General features: G+C 41.8%; 1 protein-coding gene across 3 annotated transcripts in view; it reads right to left on the bottom strand.

Moving 5' to 3' along the window:
- Positions 1 to 5,792: 5,792 nt before the first annotated feature.
- BVES (blood vessel epicardial substance) overlaps positions 5,793 to 22,201 on the bottom strand; it is a 45,185-nt gene continuing 28,776 nt past the window's right edge. For all 3 annotated transcript variants that reach the window (XM_043890184.1, XM_043890183.1, XM_043890186.1), the window contains exon 8: positions 5,793 to 9,465. In XM_043890184.1, the coding sequence (XP_043746119.1) occupies positions 9,341 to 9,465 (125 nt within the window). In that variant the 3' untranslated portion in view covers positions 5,793 to 9,340. The remainder of the gene's footprint in view (positions 9,466 to 22,201) is intronic.

Here is a 22,201-nt window from a genome sequence, read left to right as displayed (position 1 = left end):
GAGCCTGGTGGGCTACAGTCCATGGGGTCGCTAAGAGTCGGACACGACTGAGCGACTTCACTTTGACTTCACTTTCATGCATTGGAGAAGGAAATGGCAACCACTCCAGTGTTCTTGCCTGGAGAATCCCAGGGACGGAGGAGCCTGGTGGGCTGCCGTCTATGGGGTGGCACAGAGTCGGACACAACTGAAGCGACTCAGCAGCAGCAGCAGCAAGGGAATAAATCTTAAAAGTTCTCATCACAAGAAAAATAATTTGTAACTGTGTGGTGATGGATGTTAATCAGACATATTTTGATGATCATTTCACAATATATACAAATATCAAACCATTAGGTTGTACACTTGAAATTAATATACTGTTCTAGGTTAATTATGTCTTAATAAAAAGAGACTAAATGTTCCAAAAATAAATATTGTTTTATACATAGGAAAATAGACCCATCTATGCTTCTGGTATTCACTCTTCAAACCTCACATTAACACTTCAGTGTTTTTTTGTTTCCTAAAGCAGGAAGGAAGATCAGGAAAACCTTTGCCTGCGAAGTACAGACCAGCCTGCAGCTACAACCAAATTACCTGGGATGTCTGAACTAGTGAAGTTTTCTGACCTTCCTCCAGACCAAAACTTCTCAAATTTATTACCTCTTTTGAGTTATTTGGGGAGCTTTTAAGAATCCTGATGCTCACATAAATTACTTCAGAATTTCTGACTCCAATGTGCAGCCAAGGTTAAGACTAACTCTTCTGGATGTATTGAGTTACTGGAGCCAGATTTTAACTGACTCCCTAATCAACTCATTAAAAGTTTGGTAGCTATTGATCTAGAGCAAAAAAAAAAAAAAAAAGCTGCTTTTTTAACTGAAAGCCATCGGACTATGGACAAGGATACTTGGGTTCTAGTTTTTCTTGGGTTCAATTTTCTCAGCCACACCCTTCTCACCTGCTAATAAGGGGGTTGGACTAGTTAAGGGGACTTCAAAGAATGGTCCCCTTAATAGCAGCATCAACATTATCTGGGAACTTAGAACTGCAGTATTTGGCCTCTACCCTAGCTATACAGAATCAAATTCTGAGATGGGGTCTGGTGAGTTGTTACCCCCTCCCTTTGTTAAACTTTATTGTATAGACTAAAATTTTGGTTTCCTAGACTCATTAGTACTAAATTGCCCATTGGGTTTAGTGTCTTCTTGCATTAGCTCCTGCAACTTGCCAATCTGTTCACCACAAACGGCATTAAGTTTTTCTTCTGGTAGGGAGATTCTAAACATGCTTTTATACTTGCATTTTGTCTGCTTTCATTAGCTTGTTGTTATAGCACTCCTGCAAGAATTGCTTGGCCTCCTTATAACCAATGGTCCTGTGTTTCCTAAATTTGTCCTTCACGTGTGTGTGTGTGCTAAGTTGCTTCAGTCATGTCTAACTTTTTGTGACCCCATGGACTGTAGACCACCAGACTCCTCTGTCCGTGGGATTTTCCAGGCAAGAATACTAGAGTGAGTTGCCATCCCCTCCTCCAAGGGAACTTCCAGACCCAGGGATCCAACCAGAGCCTCCTGAGGCTCCTGCATTGCAGGCAGATTTTTTTAAACCACTAAGCCACCGGGGAAGCCCCATTGTGTGTGTGTATGTGTGTGTGTTTTAGTTACTTGGTCGTGTCCAACTCTGTGACCCCATGGACTGTAGCCTGCCAGGCTTCTCTGCCCCTGGCATTCTCCAGACAAGAATACTGGAGTGGGTTGCCATTTCCTTCTCCAGGCATCCTTCACATACTGGTCATCAAGGGCTTTGAGGTCTGGGGGCAGAACCTGGGACAGCATCAAAAGGTACCAATAAGAGGCCGGAACTTGCAAGACTTTCGGGCAGGCAGAACGCTGTGCCTGCGCCCGAGCTGGTTTTTAATAGGGGCCTCCAGGTGATTCTGGTGAAATGTACCTACCTACTCTAAAATTCTACAGTTCTGTCCCCTCCAAAGGAAAACCACAATCCACACCATTCTGGAAAGGTCTGGAAGGGATTTGTCAGCAAGCTGACTGTTTTGAAGACAACTTTTGAGAAAACTTTAAATGATACACCTGAAACACAGACTGCGTGGTGATCCAAGTCATTATTGTGGTAATACTATTCCAACGTCACACAGACGACACAGCATTTGTGAAGGACGGTCCAAGGATGGGGGAACTCTGGATAGAAAGACAACAGGTGAGACTTTACCTAACCCCCCAAATCAAATCCTCAAGCAAAAACAAAACAAAGAGTCATGAGTTGCTTGGACCACGAGTCACACGTGGAGCAAGAAGACATCACGGCAGCCCTTAAGAAGCCCACACGCCAGGAATTACCAGAACTGGCATATCCCTCATCTGGTTGCACCTCCTTTTACAGATAAAACTGGGGCTCCCCTTGGAGATGTGAGCTGCCCAGGGTCCTAGCATTCTTGAATAATCAAACTGCATTAGGAATGCACATCTCCTTAGTGTTTGAGAACTCCCCTTCCACCCTCACTCTCTGGGATCTAGAGGAACTTCTCTCCATCCACGCATATCCAGCACACCTGCTCCCGGCTCTCACGTGGCCCCCGTGGGGAGCTCAACACAAGGTATTCAAAACAACCACAGCTGAAGACGGTCATCTCTTCGCCTCCTGGAGAGCCTCATTTAACCTAATGCTGGCATTTTCTACTCACAGCAACCTCCCAGGAGAGGCACTTACAGCCTCCTTTTTCCCCGCCTCCAGCTTTCTGGGGCCATGTGTGGAAGTCAAGATGGGCTTCTGTCTCTGCCTCAGCCAAAGAGGTTGAGAGAGACCGCAGCCTGGGCACTGGGCCCCAGGCCTGCAGACATTTCTGCTGTGAGCAGGAGGGGCCTTGGTGCCTGTCCTTCAGGTCCTGCTGGTACCAACTCTCTGGCTCTTTACAAGAACTGTGGTTGCCAAGACTCCAGAATCATTAAGGATTCAATGCAGCAACCAAAGGGAAAAGGGGATGGGAACAAACTTGTACTTCGTGCCAACTATGCCTTTGGAAAGGCCCTAGAATTCAGGTAAGGACACGGCAGCTTTGAAAGGTGTAAGGACTTGGTGAGGATCACATGGTCAGAGCCCACGTTCAGAGCTGCATCTGTCTGACCTCGAAGTCATGTCCAAGGACAAAGACTCGGCCTCCTTTTTCAGGTTGGTGCTTTGAGCTAAGAGAGGTGGAGGTGGACAACAGAGATTAGAAACCAGTTTGGGACATCATGTATCTAGGACTCTATATTTTCATATTAGCTGATGGATTATGTTAAAGGTCAGTATCAAATCTTGGCTTTTCATTTTTATAAAAAAAAAAAGCCTCTCCCTAAAAAATACATTTTTTTTTTTTACAAAAAAATATGAAGTATTATAGTCTTTAATTTCAGCATGGAAACTCCTTTGATAACCTCAGGTGAGAAGCTGAGAATAAGATGGTATGGTGGCTGCAGGCTTCCTGTCTAAGAAGCCTGGAAAAAGTAGCAGGGTGAACAGGTCCGCAGGCTGAGAGATCTGGGATGGAACACGGCCCTTCTACTGGCTGGTTTGTCCTGGCAAAAATTAGCCTATTTGAACTTCAGTTCTGTTGTGTTAAGCACCTTCCAGGATTTTTGTGAAAATACTAAATTGTGTGTTGTAAATGCCTTTAACAGTCTCTGGTAAATAATATGCACTTAATAGACAGCTATTATTACTACGTTATATTTTAATTATCCTTATAGGAAAATGTATCCATACTAATAAAGAGAAGAGTTAAAGAGTTTAGATGAGAACAACAGAAATAGTGGGAAGCACACTGAAAAACATTTGGGAGGCCTCCAAGATAACAGAAACCCTTTAAAGAGAAATGGATTCAGAGCAGCTGACGGTTGTTGTTTCCTGTGCAGCGTGGCCCCCGTGGGAGGCCGGGGCCTGAAACTTGGCCCCTGTCCGAACTTTTTCAAGGGGACTCCAGGATTCACCTCCGTCCATCTCTACACAAATGACCTAATTATATGTAACCACCAAGGAACGAGAGCAGCTCTGAAGTTTCCACCATTCGCAGAGAAATATCAAGAGGTAAATGGCGCTAATCACTTTTCCCTGAAGGCTCCCTTCCTCTACCAGTCGGGTTTTGATTGTGAGGCTTCATTTACTCAGCTGTGAGGTAGTTTAGCTTCATTCGAGCCACATTTGCTTCTGCTGGTCTGTCGTGCAAGAAGGTGGAGGGTGAAATCCTGAGCCACGGTGCTTCTTCCCCAGGAGCAGGCCCGGGGTTGGTCCTGCAATGTGGGGTCCTGCCTGTTTTGAGCAGCTGGACCAGGCAGATGGGGCAGAAAAGTAGAAAGCTTAGCTGTAAGCTGGGAAGATGGGAATCATCTTGTGACAGGATAACAAAGGAGGTTGGGAGAACCTGAAGGTCAGTGGGGATATATCTGCCCTTAGTAAATAGCAAGGAAAAAATTTTTTTACAGTAGGACCTTGTTTTTTTGTTGTTGTTTTTTTAAAAATCTACCTTATGTATAGTAATTTGTATCTGCAAATCCCAGACTCCTAATTTATACTGTCCCCATCCCTTTTCCCACTTGGTGACTGTCAGTTTGTTTTCTATGTCTGTGAGTCTGTATATTTCACCTGTATATTTTAGACTGTACATATAAATATTATATATTTGTCTTCCTCATTCTGACTTGTTAGTATGATAATCTCTAGGTCCATCCACATTAAGGAAATATTGGTGTAGTGTATTCATTCATATTTATTCATCACAGACACACCCTTTAAGAGAAAATTTTTTACATATTGGGAAGCTGTCAAGCTCATGGTGCCATCTTCAGCTCAGAAATCTATATCCTTAGCCCCAAACCCTCCTCTGAGTTCCAGACTTTGACACCTCTCTGCTGTCCCAGAGGCCCCTCAAACTTGGCATGAAGAAAACAGTCTCTCCACTCAGGGAGTAACCAGCAGCAACTCCAGCTGGAGCTCTTTGACACTCTCCCCTCTCACCACCATCTCTGCTCCCACAAATCTGGAACCAAGTCCTGTCGATTTTAGCTCATGTTGGGTTGTACCCACACCCATCCACAGAAAACCCCTCGTGGGCATAATGGGAAACTCGTAAGTCTCACAGCACAGGCTAGGTGATGGGAAGCTGCCCCAAAGATGGGGCAGCTTGAAAGTCAGGGCTTAGAACCAGACATTAGGCCTGAATGACATGGCTTATCAGGCAAGAGAATTAATTCTTTAGTGGTGTAAGATGCCCGGTCCAGCTGGGTCTCGTCTTGGCGCTGATCAGGGCAAGTTAATTAGGTGTCAAGGACCTCCTACAAATGGCCAAGAGGTGGGCTTTCCAGTCCCTTTTTAACATCAAGCACAGGTGATGGAAGCAAATATGAATTTTTTTATGAACAGAAATACTGCCCACCACAGAGCAGACCCAGGGGACATGTTCCGTCCCCTTCATGTGATTCCTTGTATTTGTGAACCTTACGAAAACTAGAAGTGAAGTTTCAGATACAGTGGATTAAAAATTTGAAATAAATGTATCCTCACATTGAAACTCTGGAGGCTTCTCAGTCACTGCATCCAGGCAGGACTGTCCACTGCCTCGTGGCCCACCCTTTTCATGACCAAAGGCAGCAAGATAGCAGGCCCTCAAAACTAAGGGGAGCTAACCTAGGAGCATGCCTCCTGCGTGTCTGCTCGGATTGCCTAAACCAGAGCAATTCCCATGACCTCTGAACCTTTGGGCATGGCATTAGAGAAACCAGCCACATATAAGAGAAATGAAATTTTAAAAAGTGTACATATTCCAAGTAAGAAGTTTATTTGATCAAATGACAAAATATGAAGATATTTTAAACTACAAAGCTCTATTCAGACAAAATGTAAATTTACTATAAAGTAAAATGATATCCATGTAAATGGCACCTCAAAGCAGAAAGAATGCAATTCCTATAAATACTATGCCTGTACAAAGTATTCACAAAATTCTCAGATACTTTAAAACTAGGTTGTAAGTATATTGGTAAAATCTGTAAATAGTGCTTAAAGTGAGTTTCTTAAACTTGCCCTACAATATGTCATGGGGGTCCTGTAATGATCAGAGTGTCAGTGAGATGTGTCGTGAGTGTGAAACAACCTTGAGCTCCCGGCACAGTCCTATCCCGTCACATCCCAGGGAATTGGAATTGAGTGGGTGGGAATTTCTAATCACTCTAGTTGGGCATAATTAGAAAAAGGTTGTGAAACCAGCTTAGGAAAGAGGGAAGGGAGGGGAAACGTGGCAGAATCCACGGTTTCTGCAGAGCAGCTTTACAAATGACCAGGAAAATGGATTTTAAAAATAGTAACTGAATCCTTGGAGCTGCACCCCAGGGTCTGGACCAACCAGCAGGCCCAAGGGCTCGGCTGGATGCCACACACACTAGCATTATATCCTCACCAGAGGGCAAGGTCATCAGCTGGGTGCACCACGGACAGGGCTAAGAGTGTAGTTACGTAACTTTCTCTACTAAATATTTTTTCCAGCATTTAAGTGACTCTGCCTTTGAGGCCACATGATAGGACCTGGGGAGCAAGAATCGGCAGCTCCAAGTTACAAAATCGGAAAAGCTTCAGGCGTGTGGAAGGAGAACCAGATGCGCAGAAGGTGGTGTCTCCCAGTGGGCACAGCACACTGTTGGCAGAAAAGCACAAAGGTAGAAACAGAAAAGATCCCAGGGAGCCAAGGAGGTAACTGAAAAATAATTGTATAGCACCCATTATTACTAATTTAAATCTATAAACATCATAGGGTTTGTGCTGTTATTTTATAAACACAACATTTATGAGAGCTTGCAGAATATTATAAATGCCATATATTCTGGTATAAATGTTGACTCCAGCTTCATACAAGGAACTTGATGTTACATTTCAACAGTGGATTTGGGGTGATAAATAGAGTAATTTTTATAGGCCATTTTCTGGACCTTGCTCACACAGCTAAGTGAAGGCCAAAAAACACAGGAAGCATTTTATTGGTCGCTTTGGCAACAAATGTGTGTTTTTTTTTTTTTATCTACATGTTATACAAAGATACACTTGCGTCCATGAATCTATACAAATCATCTATAGGAGATCTTTTATGTTTTCTTATCTGCTTCTTTGCTATCAAGTCTAATGGGAGGACTACTCAATGGCTTTGGCTCCTTCACTGTCATCCTTAGAGGGATTATTTACAGATAGTTTTATGTTTCCTATTCAAGATAAGTGGCTCTTTGAAGATTCCTAATCTTGAGATTATAACCTTTATTATCGATGGCAGTGACGCACACAAACACATTAAAAAAGTAGATGACTTTATATCACCTAATTTTAGCAGTGTGCTTTTAAACAGTGTGCTTTTCCAGCACGACTGAGGCTCACCTCTAAACACATCCAGGTTGATCGTTAGAGATGCTCCCCTCTGCTGTCTAAGGGTGACTAAGTGAGACACGTCTGAAAATGGGTCAGGGTAAGAAAGTCTCAAGGTTCTGTGGACTCACAGAATGTTACAAACATGGCTTTTGTAGAATCTAGAATTGCTTTCTACTTAGACAAGGATGTAATATCTAATTACTCTGTTGAATGATTTTATAAATTAGTCCTAGGCATGTATAAACTCAAAGGCCTACATAGCGTCACTTCAATAGTTAAAGTGGCATTAACACCGTTACTTCATACACTTGATTCAGGCACTGAGAGAAAGTTCAACCTGCTATATCTTAAGTCTTAAAGTCAAGGTAAAGTCATTCACTCACCTTTGTTTCACTTCCCCAAAATAAAATCTTAATGTAGCAAACAGAAGAGACCACTACAGCAGAAAGTGAAATCAGCCTTTCTATGGTGAGGTTAACAAGCTATTCATTTGATGAATGTGTTAGGAGCTGGATACCCAGTCTGTGGAATTTTTCTCAGTGAGTGATCAAGCAAGTAAATTTGACTCAAGTGAAATTACTAAAATAGCTGGCTTTAAAAAATGAGTTTAGGAAAATGAAGTGACCCTGGGGTAGTTGAGTTTTATATCTTCTCTCATAGAAATCACCTCTTGGCAAAAGATGCTTTTGGCTCAGCTCACCTGAAAATAATTTCATATGTGACTTTTCTTGTTATTTAACATAATGGGTCTAACTCAGAGGTGGAGTACACAAGATGAAGTTAGTGGGGCATGATGGAGCACAGCCGTTCAGGGGGGCTTCCCTCAAATGGGTGGCCTGGTGAAGGGCCACAGTCACACCGACCCGCTTGATGATTTAAGCAAATTTCCCAAGTTACCACCGTGTCTGGAATCACAACTGGTGGAAAAGAGAGATCTAGAATCAAGGTCCTTGGAGCACTCTCTAGGTTGGGTGATCACGGGAGAGCTTGTGGCGGACCGTCTGCCTCACAGCTGTGTCTCCATTTGCAGCCCTGGCATCTGGTATCTGACACACACAGTAAGGAGCCATCTGTGCCCCTGGAGGAACCATCTGAACGTCAGAGCAGTAGCCAGAGGGTGCGGTGGCTCTGTCAGCCTCGTCACTCTGGGACGCTTCTTTGAGCACTTGACTCTGCAGTCCTCCTGTCCCCCAGTCATGTGCTTCCTGCAGCAGAGCATGGGGCGAGATGGCTCCACGTCACAGCTGGGCGGGTTTAGCCAAAGGGTGACCCTGAGCTCAGAACTGTTCCGCTGTCACCTTCCAGGGTGCATCCCAACTTCCAAACAGTGTAATATCAGGGTAATGTGAGTCAAGTCTGACAAGTTTTGTCCATTATCAACCTATCCATAGTGTCCACAAAGGTGAGACATTCTAGTAGAATGATGTATCTGGCCTGAGAGAAAAAATATACATGAGTCACATCACATCTTTCTTTAAAATTTTCCAGCCAGAAAATTCATTGAGCCAAGCCTGAGATTCCCTGCCTTTTTTTTTTTTTTTTTTAAAACATTCCCTCCACCTCAATCAAATGGACAACCCCATTGCCACAGCAGAGGATAAACTGATGAAAGCGAACAACAACTTGGAAGATAAGTGAAGGCATTTGAAATGACAAAGCACTAAGATTTTTTTTTTAATTTAAGTGATAATATATCTAGAAAACACTGTGAAAATATCTCTCTCAAAAATAGCACACGTTTTAGTCAGAAGGCTCAGTGAAACTAAAAGCTGACCAGTAAAAAGAGAAGGTAACCTTCCCATTTTTGAATCTCTCCCACTTTCCTACCCTCAGACTCTACCAAACTGGGTGTATGAAAGCAGAAAAAAATCTAAAAGCCGTGAAAAAGTGCTGGTATTTTTCAGGATCTCTCCAAGACCGTTTCCCTCTTGGTAACTTGAATCCTCTCTTGGGATCAAGGCCACTGACGAACTTTAAATGTATTTGAAGATGCAGGTTCAAAGACCTCGTCGTCATCTTCCACCCCTTCTTCTATTGGTTTCATCCTGGCCGAGGCTCGCTGGTGTGGGGATGGCACATCTGTCAAAGACACGGAAAAGAAAACCACTTAATGTACAGCCTGCCCCGATGCTGGCATGATGTATCAGTGAAAAGCTCCAACTGGAAAATAAAACTCTGGGAAGCTATAGCTGGCACCAGGAATGCAGTGTCCCTAATACTGCATCTTTTTTTTAAATTTAATTTTTTAAATTTTATTTATTTTTAATTGGGGAATAATTGTTCCACAGTGTTGTGTTGGTTTCTGCCATACATCAACACTAAATTGAATTTTTATTTTACATTGGAGTATAGTTGATTTACAATGCTATATTTCAGGTGTACAATGAAGTGATTCAGTTATACATACATCTACCCTATTTCAAATTCTTTTCCCATATAAGTTATTACAGAATATTGAGTAAAGTTCCCTGTGCTATACAGTAGTCCTTGTTGATTATTTTATATGTAGTAGTGTGTACACGTAGAGGTTTCTTTGATGGCTCAGCAAGTAAAAATCTGCCTGAAATGCAGGAGAGGCAGGTTTGATCCCTGAGTTGGGAAGATCCCCTGGAACAGGAAGTGGCAACCCACTCCAGTATTCTTACCTGAAACATCCCACAAACAGAGGAGGCTGGTGGGCTACAGTCCAAAGGGTTGCAAAGAGCCGGACATGACTGAAGCCACTGAACTCAAGTGTGTATGTGTTAATCCCAAATTACATTTATCCCTCCTCCCCCCACCTTTCCCCTTTGGTAATCATAAGTTTGTTTTCAAAGTCTGTGAGTCTGTTTCTGCTTTGTAAGTAAGTTTATTTATATCTTTTTTTTTTTTAGACTTCACACATGCTATGATATGATATTTGGTTTACTTCACTTAGTATGAAAATCTCTAGGTCCCTCCATGTTGCTGTGTGTGTGTGTGCTAAGTCGCGTCAGTCTTGTCTAACTCTTTGCAACCCTATGGGCTATAGCCCACCAGGCTTCTCTGTCCATGGGGATTCTCCAGGCGAGAACACTGGGATGGGTTGCCATGCCCTCTTCCAGACCCAGGGATTAAACCCGCGTCTCTTACATTTCCTGCATTGACAGGTGGGCTCTTTACCACTAGTGCCACCTGGGAAGCCCAGCAAATGGCATTCATTCATTCTTTTTTATGGCTGAGTAACATTCTGTTGTATATATGTGCCACATGTTCTTTATCCATTCCTCTGTTGATGGACATTTCATTGCTTCCTCATCTTGGCTATTGTGAATAGTGATGCAGTGAATACTGGGGTGTATGTATCTTTTTGAATTATGGTATTCTTTGGATAATATACCCAAAAGTGAAATTGCAGCATCATATAGTAGCTCTGTTTTCAGTTTAAGGAAACTATATACTGATTTCCATAGTGACTGCACCAATTTACATCCCCACCAACAGTGTATTAGGGTTCCCTGTTCTCCACACCCTTTCCGGCATTTATTATTTGTAGACTTTTTGATCATGGCCATTCTGACTGGTATGAGATGATACTTCATAGTTCTGATTTCATTTGTCTGATAACTAGTGATATTGAGCATCTTTTCATGTGGCTTTTGGCCGTCTGCATGTCTTCTTTGGAGAAGTGTCTGTTGAAATCTTCTGCCCATTTTTAAAGTTATTTGTTTAATAGTGAGCTGCATGAGCTGTTTATATGTTTTAGAGATTAATCCCTTGTTGGTTGCACCATTTGCAGATATTTTCTCCTATTCTCTAGTTTGTCTTTTCATTTTGTTTATAGCTTCCTTTGCTGTGCAAAAGCTTTTAAGTTTAATTAGGTCTCTGTTGTTTATTTTGTTCTCTGGAGCAGATGGATTAAAAAATATATTGCTGTGATTTGTTTCAAAGTGTGTCCTGTGATGTTTTCCTCTGGGAGTTTTATAGTATTCATTCTTAAATTTAGGTCTTTAATCCATTTTGAGTTTATTTTACATGTTATAGAATGTTCTAATTTCATTCTTTTACATGTAGCTGTCTAGTTTTCCCAGCACCACTTATTGAAGAAACGGTCTCTTTTCCATTGTATAGTTTTGCCTCCTTTGTCATAGATTAATGGGTTTATTTCTGGGTTTCCTACCCTCTTCTATTGATGTATATTTCTGTTTTTGTGTGTATGTGTGCAGCAGTACAACACTGTTTTAATTACTGTAGCTTTGTAACATAGTGTGAAGTCAGAGAGACTAATTCCTTCAGCTCCATTTTTAAGTTTGCTTTGCCTTCTTGGGTTCTTTTGTGTTTTCATAAAATTCTTTGTTCTAGTTCTGTGAAAAATGCCATTGGTATTTTGATGGGAATTGCATTGAATCCGTAGATTGCCTTGGGTAGTATAGTCATTTTAACAATATTGATTCTTCTAATCCAAGAACACAGTATATCTTTCTATCCGTTTATGTCATCTTCAATTTCTTTCATTAATGTCTTAATAGTTTTCAGAGTACAGGTCTTTCATCTTCTTGGGTAAGTTTATTCCTAGGTATTTCATTCTTTTTGATGTGATGATAAATGAGATTGTTTTCTTAATTTCTCATTCTGATCTTTATTTTTTAGTGTATAAAAATGCAACAGATTTCTGTGTATTAATTTTGTATCCTACAACTTTACCGAATTCATTGATGAGCTCTAGTATTGTTTTCTGGTAGCATCTTTAGGATTTTCTATGTATAGTATCATGTTATCAGCAGACAGTCACAGCTTTAGTTCTTCTTTTCCAATTTGGATCCCTTTTACTTCTTCTCTGATTTCTGTGCATGCCAAATCATTTTTGGCAAGACCAAATATCAGGGACCTTTTGACATGGACCAAATGTCTCCATGGATATTTCTGAAAGGACCAAATATGACCAAGTATCAAGGACCTTTTGGCATGGACCAAATGCCTTTTGGTCATTTTAGACAGCACTACATGGTCCTGTAAACGTCAAGGACCTTAGCATGGACCAGATGTCTTATAGACCAATGTTCTGCAAGGCAGCAAAGTCAAGAAGCCATTGTTAGTTCTTGAGAACAGATGTAGAGAGGATGTCACTGCAGGTGTGTGGATGGTATGAGCTTCTCAAACACATGCAGTTCCCAGTGATTTGCCCCAAAGTCTGCTTAGGACTCAGAATGCACATTCCTACATTAATATCATAGATGGTAATTTTAGTCCCTTGAAGGCAGAGTTAACTCCTACTTTCCCTAAGGAATGGTTCTACTCTGAAACTATAGCACCTCCACCATCTGGAACATCACCCAAAAGAATATCTCTTGCCACCAACTGTCCAGTCACTCCCTGGACTTACAGGGGAGAGGGAGAGAGAGAAGGAGGTGGCAAGGAGGAGAATCCAGGCATGCAGGAAGGAAGAGCTGGATGAAGCAAATATAACCCAGAAAAGCAGCAAAGGCCCTTATATCAAAGAAACCAAATAAACAACCCATTCATTCTGTCTGTCCATTCATTCATTCATGCATTCACCAAATGCTAATTGAGCATCTATTATAATGGACACCATGCTTGATGGAGGAAAAAACACTGTCTAAAAGTAAGAGTAGAAGTTATTATAAATGAGTGCCTAGGCTTCTCAAGGTGCCTACTATTATAGCACACACAAACTCCCTCCTGTATAGTTCCCGCGTTCTGTGTCAGGCTCATGAGGGTCTCCCTCGGCCCCACCCGGGCTTGTGCCATATTCTTGCTCTGCCCTCCAGCAGTGCGAGGTCAGTTAGCAATCAATATATCAGCAAATGCTGAACTCAGGCTAAGTGTAAGGTTGATGAAGGAGGAACAATGGGAGAAGTCTGACTCTTCAAATACTTGCTCTACAGCAAAGAACAGTAGTGGGCTCTTATGAAGACACAAAAAGTCAATAAGAAATTTATCAGGATCAGCTCTTAATCCCTAGCCAGAAGCAGCTGTGTACTCCACACACAGGGGTGGGGGTGCAGAGCACAGTGGCCAAGACCAGAGGCTCAGGAAACACTTCCAAGGTTCAGATCCCTGCCATGCTGCTTCCTAGCTGTGTGACCTGTCCTCCATTATCAAACCTCTCTAGGCCTGTTTCCATCTTTGTGGAAAGGAGACTTTCACAGGACCTGCCTCATGGGGTGGTTCAGGGGATTAAACAAAATAATCATGGAATGTGCTTGGCACAGTGCTGGGCACATAGAAAATGTTGCTGTCATTTTTTTTTCAAGATATATATATATATTTATTTATTTCAACTTTATTCACTTGGATAAAAAGTGTACATTGCTTATTTTAGATCGAATTTTGAGATCAGGATAAAGATACTTGGGAAAGTGACTTTTGGAGACCCTGTGTGTTCCTTCCATCAGCTTCAGAATCAGTCGCCATTGTTAGAACATCAATATCATCAAAGAAGGATTCATTTACATATAAATTATTTTCACTTAAGTCTCTTTGGCATATATAACATTTATCACTGTTTTCCAGTTAGAGATTCATATAACACCATTACATAAACATTAATATTTTTTTGTTAATTTTATTGAAGTATAGTTGATGTACAATACTATAAGTTACAAGTGTACAATAGAGTGATTTACAATTTTAAAGGTTATATTCCACTTATAGTTATTATAAAATATTAGCTATATTCCTGTGTTATACAATATATCTTTTTAATTTATTTATACATAGTAGTTTGTACCTCTTAATTCCCTATCTCTATATTGTCCCTCCCCCTTCCCTCGCCCCACTAGTAACCACTAGTTTGTTTTCTATAAGTCTGTTTCTTTTTTGTTATATTTACTAGTCCACTGTATTTTTTTAGATTCCATACAGAAGTGATATCATACAGTATTTGTCTTTCTCTGTGTGACTTACTTCACTTCAGCATAATACCTTTCAAGTCTACTCATGATGTTGCAAATAGCAACATTTCATTCTTTTTTATGGCTGAGTTTTTTTTCAGGGGGACAAGGGGAAGCAAAAAGTTATACACAGTAACTGTCATTTATTATTAACTATATAGTCATGGCCATCTTGGAAGATGCCATGATCCACAGCTACATCTTTCAACATAAAAGATCATAATTATACAGTGCGGAGCTGGACTTGGGCAGAGCTAGTGTGTTTGTCATATATAAATGGAAATTGTTCACTTTCAAACATTTGCAGTTAGTTAAAATACTGAGTTTACGGGGAGACAACTACTGATGTAACTGGTAGAAAATTAGCTTCTATTAAAATAGTCTAGGAACACAATTCTGCCTCTGAGCACAGCATGGGAAAATCTCTCAGACATATTCTTTTTATCCTTGTTCACACAGGTTACAGAAGACATACCAAACATAACCTGGAACTTGCATTTGAATTATTCAAATGGCAATGTAATCTATCTGTGTGACCTTGGGCAGGGTACTTCACTTCTCTGTGCCCCAATTTCTCTATCCGTAAAACAGAAGTCATAATAGTGGCATCTATTTCATATGGTTGTTAAGAGGATTACATGACTCAAACTTGTTAAATTCTTATATCTGTGCCTAGGATATCATAATCCCTTTGTAAATATAAGTCAGTAAAATGACTTAATAATATGGCCTTAGGAGAGCAATGGCCTAAATCATTAGAAAACTTGTTAAAATTCATCATCGCTCATAGGCATAGCAAATAAAAGAAATGAGACGTGCTCAAATAGCATTTTGTGTTGCTCAATGTAACAGTGCAGCAAAATTGTCTATTATTTTTTTAAGAAAAACAATAGCCATGACTTCCATCATATTTGTAGCCTCAAGTTATGATTGAATCTCATGAAATATTAACTTAGGCTGAGTATCTGCAATCAGATAAACCCTCAGAACAAGCAAAATGGCATGGCTAAGAGCATTATGCCAAATCAATTATGCAGAGCATCCAGACGTACGAAGACATATGATATATGTAACACGAACATGCCCAGTGCATTTTGGCTGGGGAAGCGGGGAGAATTGGTCTGTAGATTTTAAGCCCATCTATCAAACTAGAGAACTAAACGTATAGAACTATCAAACCAAAGGCATGGGACTACAGGTTCTATAGTAACCTGAAGTAGTTATCCACGTTGGGGCCAAAAATGTTATCTGCCCCTTTAGCTACCTCACCAATCACTGCCTTTTTCTGTTGAGAGAGAATGAAGAGAGGAACCAATACAAGTAGAAATGACCTAGAGAAACTCTGGGAGAACGTTTAGCTTCTCTATTGTCAATTGAAAAGAAATGCACAACTAAAAGTTGAGAACTGTTTTATCTGGCAGAGAAAACTGAGGACTTAAGCCCAGCACATACTCTCTCAGATATCTCTGAGAGACTGGTCCCAAGAGGGAAGGGAGGGGCTTGGATATATAGGATTTTTTGCAACAAAGACCAGGTATTCAGAATATCAAAAGATTACTGTTAAAGAAAACCAGACATCTCAAGTAATTTAGCACTTTTCTATGTATGAGAAGATGCGAGAGCTTGCACTTTGACGGGCACCTCAGCTGTCTGGGGCCAGCGTCCTCTGCTTTTTCATCCCGAGTCTCCTCAGGGTGTGTGATCAGGGTGGCTCCAGTGGTTGACTGCTACACAGCAGGCCTCCTGTTTGAATCTTGAGTCCCCTCAGGGCTCACCATCAGGGTGGCTGTAGTGAGATGACTTGAAGACTGCAATATCTTTTGTTTACTGATACGACAGGGAGCATTTTTTTTTTCATTGATGCGTGCTCAGTCAAGAATGCTGGAGAGGGTTACTATGCCCTACTCCAGGAGATCTTCCCGCCCCAGGGATTGAACCCACATCTCTCTTGTCTCCTGCATTGGCAGGCAGATTCTTTACCACCATCCTGTGAAAGACTTTATTCTGTGCCCAAGAAAGGAAGAGCTGTAATCTTAGGATGTAACATTAAACAGTAAAGCAAGAGTTACTTCCAGTCCTGGGGTGACACCCAGGGGCCCCCTTCCCTTCTGGCCAAGCTCTGGCAAACTCACAGTGCCCCAAGTCCAGTCCAGTGTTTTCCTCTTCTCCTCTTGCTTTTCCCTCCTCGTGAACTGGCTTCTCCACTCTCCGCTCTACCCACCAAATTCTTCTCCACTCCGCAAGGTGAGCCTCAAAGCCCTACCTCCTTCATTTGTAGTCTTCCCTAATTCCCTGTCTGGGGAGATTCTGTTTTCCGCTGAAAGACAAGTACTTGCATCCCCACCTTACTGGAAAACAGGCGTCTTGTGGGCTGTCATCACAGCCTTTTCTCTCCTGCAGCCTCTCTGAAGTACCACATGTAGCTAGGTCCTTGACAACTACTTAGTACATGAGAAAAATCCCTCTCCAAAACTCTGCATGGGGCCTTCCCCGAGGACATGGGGACCCCACACAACCACACCTGGAACTGATGGGTCAAGTCCAAGTCCTGCCAGCGGGGCACCACCAGTGGCCCTCAAATGCCTGCAGGTCTCAGTTCACAGCAACACCTCACTGCAAAAAGTGGCTGTTATCACTGCCTTCTCTACTACGTGCCTTGAGGGAAATCACTTTCACATCACTGATGACGACAGTCCTTACAGCCCAGGTGGGAGTACCGTCCCTCCAAGTCAGCATCAGCGAGGCGCATCAGTCCTGTCACCTGCTACAGAGTTTTCATCCAGTCGGCCTAGAGAATCCCCGAGGGGACCACACCGTGCAAGAGGCGAGGTTAAATGTTAGGGAAATAAAAGCAAAGCAAACCTGGTTTCTGCCTCTATCTTACTTCTCAGAAACTCCATTGTGTATCAGAGAAGCAATTCATGCCATATCAGTATTTCTATTTTATACTCTGAGGCTAAAGCAGAGACAGCCTGGACATCTAAGAAAGAAGAATAGCTGGGAGATGGTGCGGATGAACCCCGTTCCCACCAGAGAGGGAACCAGTGAGAAACAGAACTGGCCAGGGTAAAGCGGGAGACGCTGGCAGCCCAGCAAGACTGACAGCTAATGATTTTTTTTCCCCACACGGAGAAGAGTAAACTCAGGCTCCGCGGTGCATTGGACCCCACAAGTCCCCTCATCCCAGTTCCCACCACGGTGCCTGCTGCTGTTTTCTCCATCGAGCAGACCGATGCGCCGGAAGGTGACAGGAATGAAGTCTGACTTAGAGCCGCCAGAGCCAGCAGGCTATCTGACCCCCGAGGGCATCGGAGTCTCAGAGCCCACTCTGTCTCAACCTCAGGTGGCCCGGCTTCTGTACCACTCAGAGCCAAGGACGACATTCATCTGGCTCTACCTGGGAACTGGCCATGGTCACAGCCAGGAGCTTCCTGGAGGAGGAGCTCACCGACCCTGACCTGGGGTTCTGTGCCCTCTGCAGAACCACTGGTTCAGTGCAAAGACTCCGAGGCCATCACCATGCTGCCAGAAATCATTTTTGTCCACTAATCAAAACCCAATTTGGACTGTCAACAACAACAACGAAAGAATATCCTGCTTCAAGGGGACTAGTTATATTTCGAAAATGGAACATTAATAATAATTATTTCTACAAGCTTGCCCAGTTTTTTTTACTAAACTTGTGCACTGATGCATCATCAGAACTTTGCCCAGAAGGCCCAATACCTCCCTTAAGTGTGAGAGCATGAGGAGAGAACAGAGGGAGAAATTGAGCTTATCTTTAGCCAAGTGCATTTTCAAATTCCTTCTGCCTCTTGAGGACAGGACTATGAACTTCATGACCTCTGCATAATGCTTCACTTTTCACTTATTCCAAATTCTGGAGGGGCAAATAATTCCATCTCCATAAATTTTTTAGGAAACTGATTTTTATCCTTCTTTTAAAGCCACTTCTACAGTTGAGAGACAGAAGTGGTTAACTGTATCTTTGATATGTATTATAATCAAGAAGAGATAACTAGCATTATTTTTGGCTTTTAGCTATCAATATCATCCAACTGGCCCTGGCTGCCAATTAACATAATTTATACTAAAAGTAAATAAAACAAATATCTCAGACTAAACTTCAATCCAGACTTATCAGGTGTGAACTTGTTAAATAGCTACATCAAGAGTTACTTTTGCTTGGGGGATGTTTCATATTGTACCACATAGCAAAAAAAGAAAATTCTGCCAAGAAGGCATATACTTGCTTCCATAGATAGCAAGACCTGGAGAACACACAGTCAGCAGAGCAGAATGGACTCTGAGCTGTATGCCAGTTCGGTGTGTTAGGTGGGAAAGAGAATGGGAGCACCAGGTAGCCGTCCTATGGGTTAGAGAGTAAAACTAAAAAACACGGGCTCTGAGCAAATGCAGAAGACAGACTTAGAGGAATAGCTCTGAACCGAACAATGGACACCTCTACTCAGGCCAGACCCCAGGAAGACACCCACAGGCGGCTCTGGATCCAGGAAGCAGAGTCTCTTCTCAGCACACCTGTTAAGACAGCAGCTTGTGCTGGATCCTAGCTGAAAAGAAAAGGAGCTGGCAAGGAAGACACACTTTGTGTCCTTGAGGGTTGTTGCTGGCAGGGGCAAACCGGCCAGGCGCCTCCACCGAGGATGGGCCCAGGGTGCCCTGCCAGGCCTTGTACCTTGAAGTCCCGAATTAAACACAGGAAGCCTTTTTATACACAGACCCAGGGGATCTTACATAACCATCCGTCCAAACTCAGCTATAAGTGCTAAAAAATTAGGTAGGAGAAATGCCCTTTGACAGAACTCTATCCTTATTGAGCTTATTTCTATTTTGGTGTGCTTCTGATTACACGAGGGCCTGAGGGCTTCTCCTTGCAGGAGAAAGTAAACAGCCATAGTTGTTCTTATTAAATCCAGAGTGAAGGTCACACTTGTTCCAGAGAATGAGTAAGTGACCTCAAGTTTGATCTTTAAGTAAGCAAAGGACCATGGTATGAAGTTTGTCAAGCGACTTCTCTCTCTGCTTCAGAAATTTTAACAAGGAGTGACACTTTTATAAACTCTCCAGTTTAATTGTGGTAAGATGTTTTTCCCCTTTCCTTTGTTAACTTTGATGACATTTTCTTCATTCCTTTCAAAGTGTTCTTTTATTATGTTTAACCATCTGGCCAACTGCTTTAACAAGTAATTAAAAACCTTACAGGGGTTTAGAATTTTAATTAGATTATACATTTTTTGATGTATGAGAATGGGGAAAAATGTAATGGCTTTTTTGCTAGAAAAGGATTATCATCCCCTTTATGCCTTTGCCTTATGTATAAGACTTTGTTAAATTTGAAAAATGTGTTTTTCATTGAGGTCATAAGATTATTTCAGATTGTAGAAACTGAGTTTGGATGGAAGTTTTCTGAACAATAATGCTGAAGAGTAGGTATGCCTTTAGACCTAATTTCCTTAAAGGGACCACTGAGGGACTCAGCAAAGAATTATACAAATTATGGCAAATGGGGAGGATGAGGAGGTTAGTGGCTCTCATGAGGAGGTTCTCAGATCAGTTCCTGGCTTCTCAGATGGGTGGTCGGGGCCCTGAGATGCCCAGGCAGCAGGTGTGAGTAGCCAAGGAACAGCCTGAGTCCTCTCCTGCCCTAAAGAGAAAGCTTTAGGATTGCAGAGCTGGTGGGTAAGCTCAGGGGAACAGGGAAGGCAGTTCAAGGATGGCAGCTATGAAGCAGAGCCAGAGAATCACCAGTTTGGGGTAAGGCAGGAGGGTGGGAGGCTCCATGAGGAAGGCTGGAGACAAAAGGGACATGGAACTGATGGCCCCGGAGAATGAGGATGTGAGACCAAAAAGGTAAGGATAAGGAAAAAGAGGTCACTAGAGATACCCATGAAAACAAAAAGCACTAGGAAAAGGCATGACTCAAATGCCAAATAACTACTCAGACTTTAAGAAGAAATGAAATGATTCCCCCAAAACAAAAAGCAACTAGCAGATACTGGGTATCTGGTGAATAAGATGGTTCTGACAGCAAGGCATAAAAAAGAACTTTAGAGGAAAAAAGGACAGGCATGGCAGGAAGTAAACTACCATGGCATTATTTACATGTGTTTTTACAAAAGAAGAATCCATTTGAACTTACCAGGAACAGTCTCGTTTGAACAGAGCAGGAATCATGATGACAATGGAACCCAAAGAAAGCAATATAGTCATAGCCCACTATTAAATTCTGAATAAAGTGTAATGTCAATGTTATTTGTTTGCTTTAAATAAATAAAACAAGCCATGGATGAAGCAAGGAAGACCCAACTGCAATTGGCAGAATAATCATATTTAATACCTTTTAACTATACATTTAAAAAATGGATAAGATGGTTATTTGTGTGTTACATGTAATTTACCACATTAAAAAACAATCAGCAGAAACCAACACAAATTGTGAAGCAATTTTCCTCCAATTAAAAAAGCATAAAAGCTTCTGCACAGCAAAGGCAACTATAAACAAGATGAAAAGACAGCACTCAGAATGGGAGAAAATAATTTTTTGCAAAGGAAACAACTGACAACGGATTAATCTCCAAAACATGTAAGTAGCTCATGTAGCTCAACATCAGAAAAACAGCCCAATCAAAAAATGGGCAGAAGACCTAAACAGACATTTCTCCAGCGAAGACAACAGATGGACAATAAACACACACAAAAAGATGCTCAATATCGCTCATTATCAGAGAAATGCAAGTCAAAACTACAATGAGGTATCATCTCACACCAATTAGAATGGCCATAATCAAAAAGTCTACAACAACAAATGCTGGAGAGGGTGTGGAGAAAAGGGAACCCTCTTGCACTTTTGGTGGGAATGTAAATTGATACAGCCACTAGGGGGAACAGTATGGAGATTCCTTAAAAAACTAGGAATAAAACTATCACATGATGGAGCAATCCAGCTACTGGGCATATACCCTGAGAAACCACAATTCAAAAAGACACATGTACCCACCCCAATGTTTGCTGCAGCACTATTTACAATAGCCAGGACATAAAAGCAACCTAGATGTCCAATGACAGATGAATGGATAAAGGAGATGTGGTACATACATACAGTGGAATATAACTCAGCCATAAAAAGGAACGAACTTGAGTCAGTTGTAGTGAGTTGGATGAACCTGAGTGAGTTATACAGGGTGAAGTAAGAAAGAAAGAAATATTGTGTATTAATGCATATTCATATGGAATCTAGAAAAATGGTACTGATGAACCTATCTGCAGGGGAGGGATGGAGATGCAGACATGGAGAATGGACTTGTGGACCCAGCGCAGGAAAGAGGGGGTGGGATGAATTGAATAAGTAGCATCGACATATGGACACTACCATGTATAAGATAGCTGCTGAGAAATTTCTGTAGAACACAGGGAGCCCAGCCTGGTGCACCCCGATAACCTGGGGGGGGGGTGGGATGGGGTGAGAGGAGGCTCAAGAGGGAGGAGAGAGAGATATATATAATGTTGACTAATTTGCTTTGTTGTACGGTAGAAACCAACACAATGTAAAGCAGTTTTCCTCCAATTAAAAAATAAATAAGAAAAAAGAAGGAACAGAAATACGTTCTCAACCTTGATTGTTGAAAAGTTAAAGAAGAGACAGGAGTTTGAAGGTAGAAGGGGAAAGAATAAGTAACTATAGGGAAGCTAATGTCATCATCTTTAGAAGTGCTTCAGAGAGAAAAAGAAACGGAGGTTTATATGTATTATTTAATGTTACAAATGTAAACAATAAAGGGATAAGAACTAGTCATATTTTATACTGAACAGAAGTAGGAAGGGAAGTTAAAAGTGAGTTAAGTTAGGTTAGAAGATAAAGGTTAGGAGGATAAATCAATAAATAACAGCACACTACTTAGCATTTTGGACAAAAATTGTTCCAA

This window comes from Cervus elaphus, chromosome 28 (assembly GCF_910594005.1).
Source record: "Cervus elaphus chromosome 28, mCerEla1.1, whole genome shotgun sequence".
Classification (NCBI taxonomy): Eukaryota; Metazoa; Chordata; class Mammalia; order Artiodactyla; family Cervidae; genus Cervus; species Cervus elaphus.
This window is presented reverse-complemented; position numbering and strand designations above follow the sequence as displayed.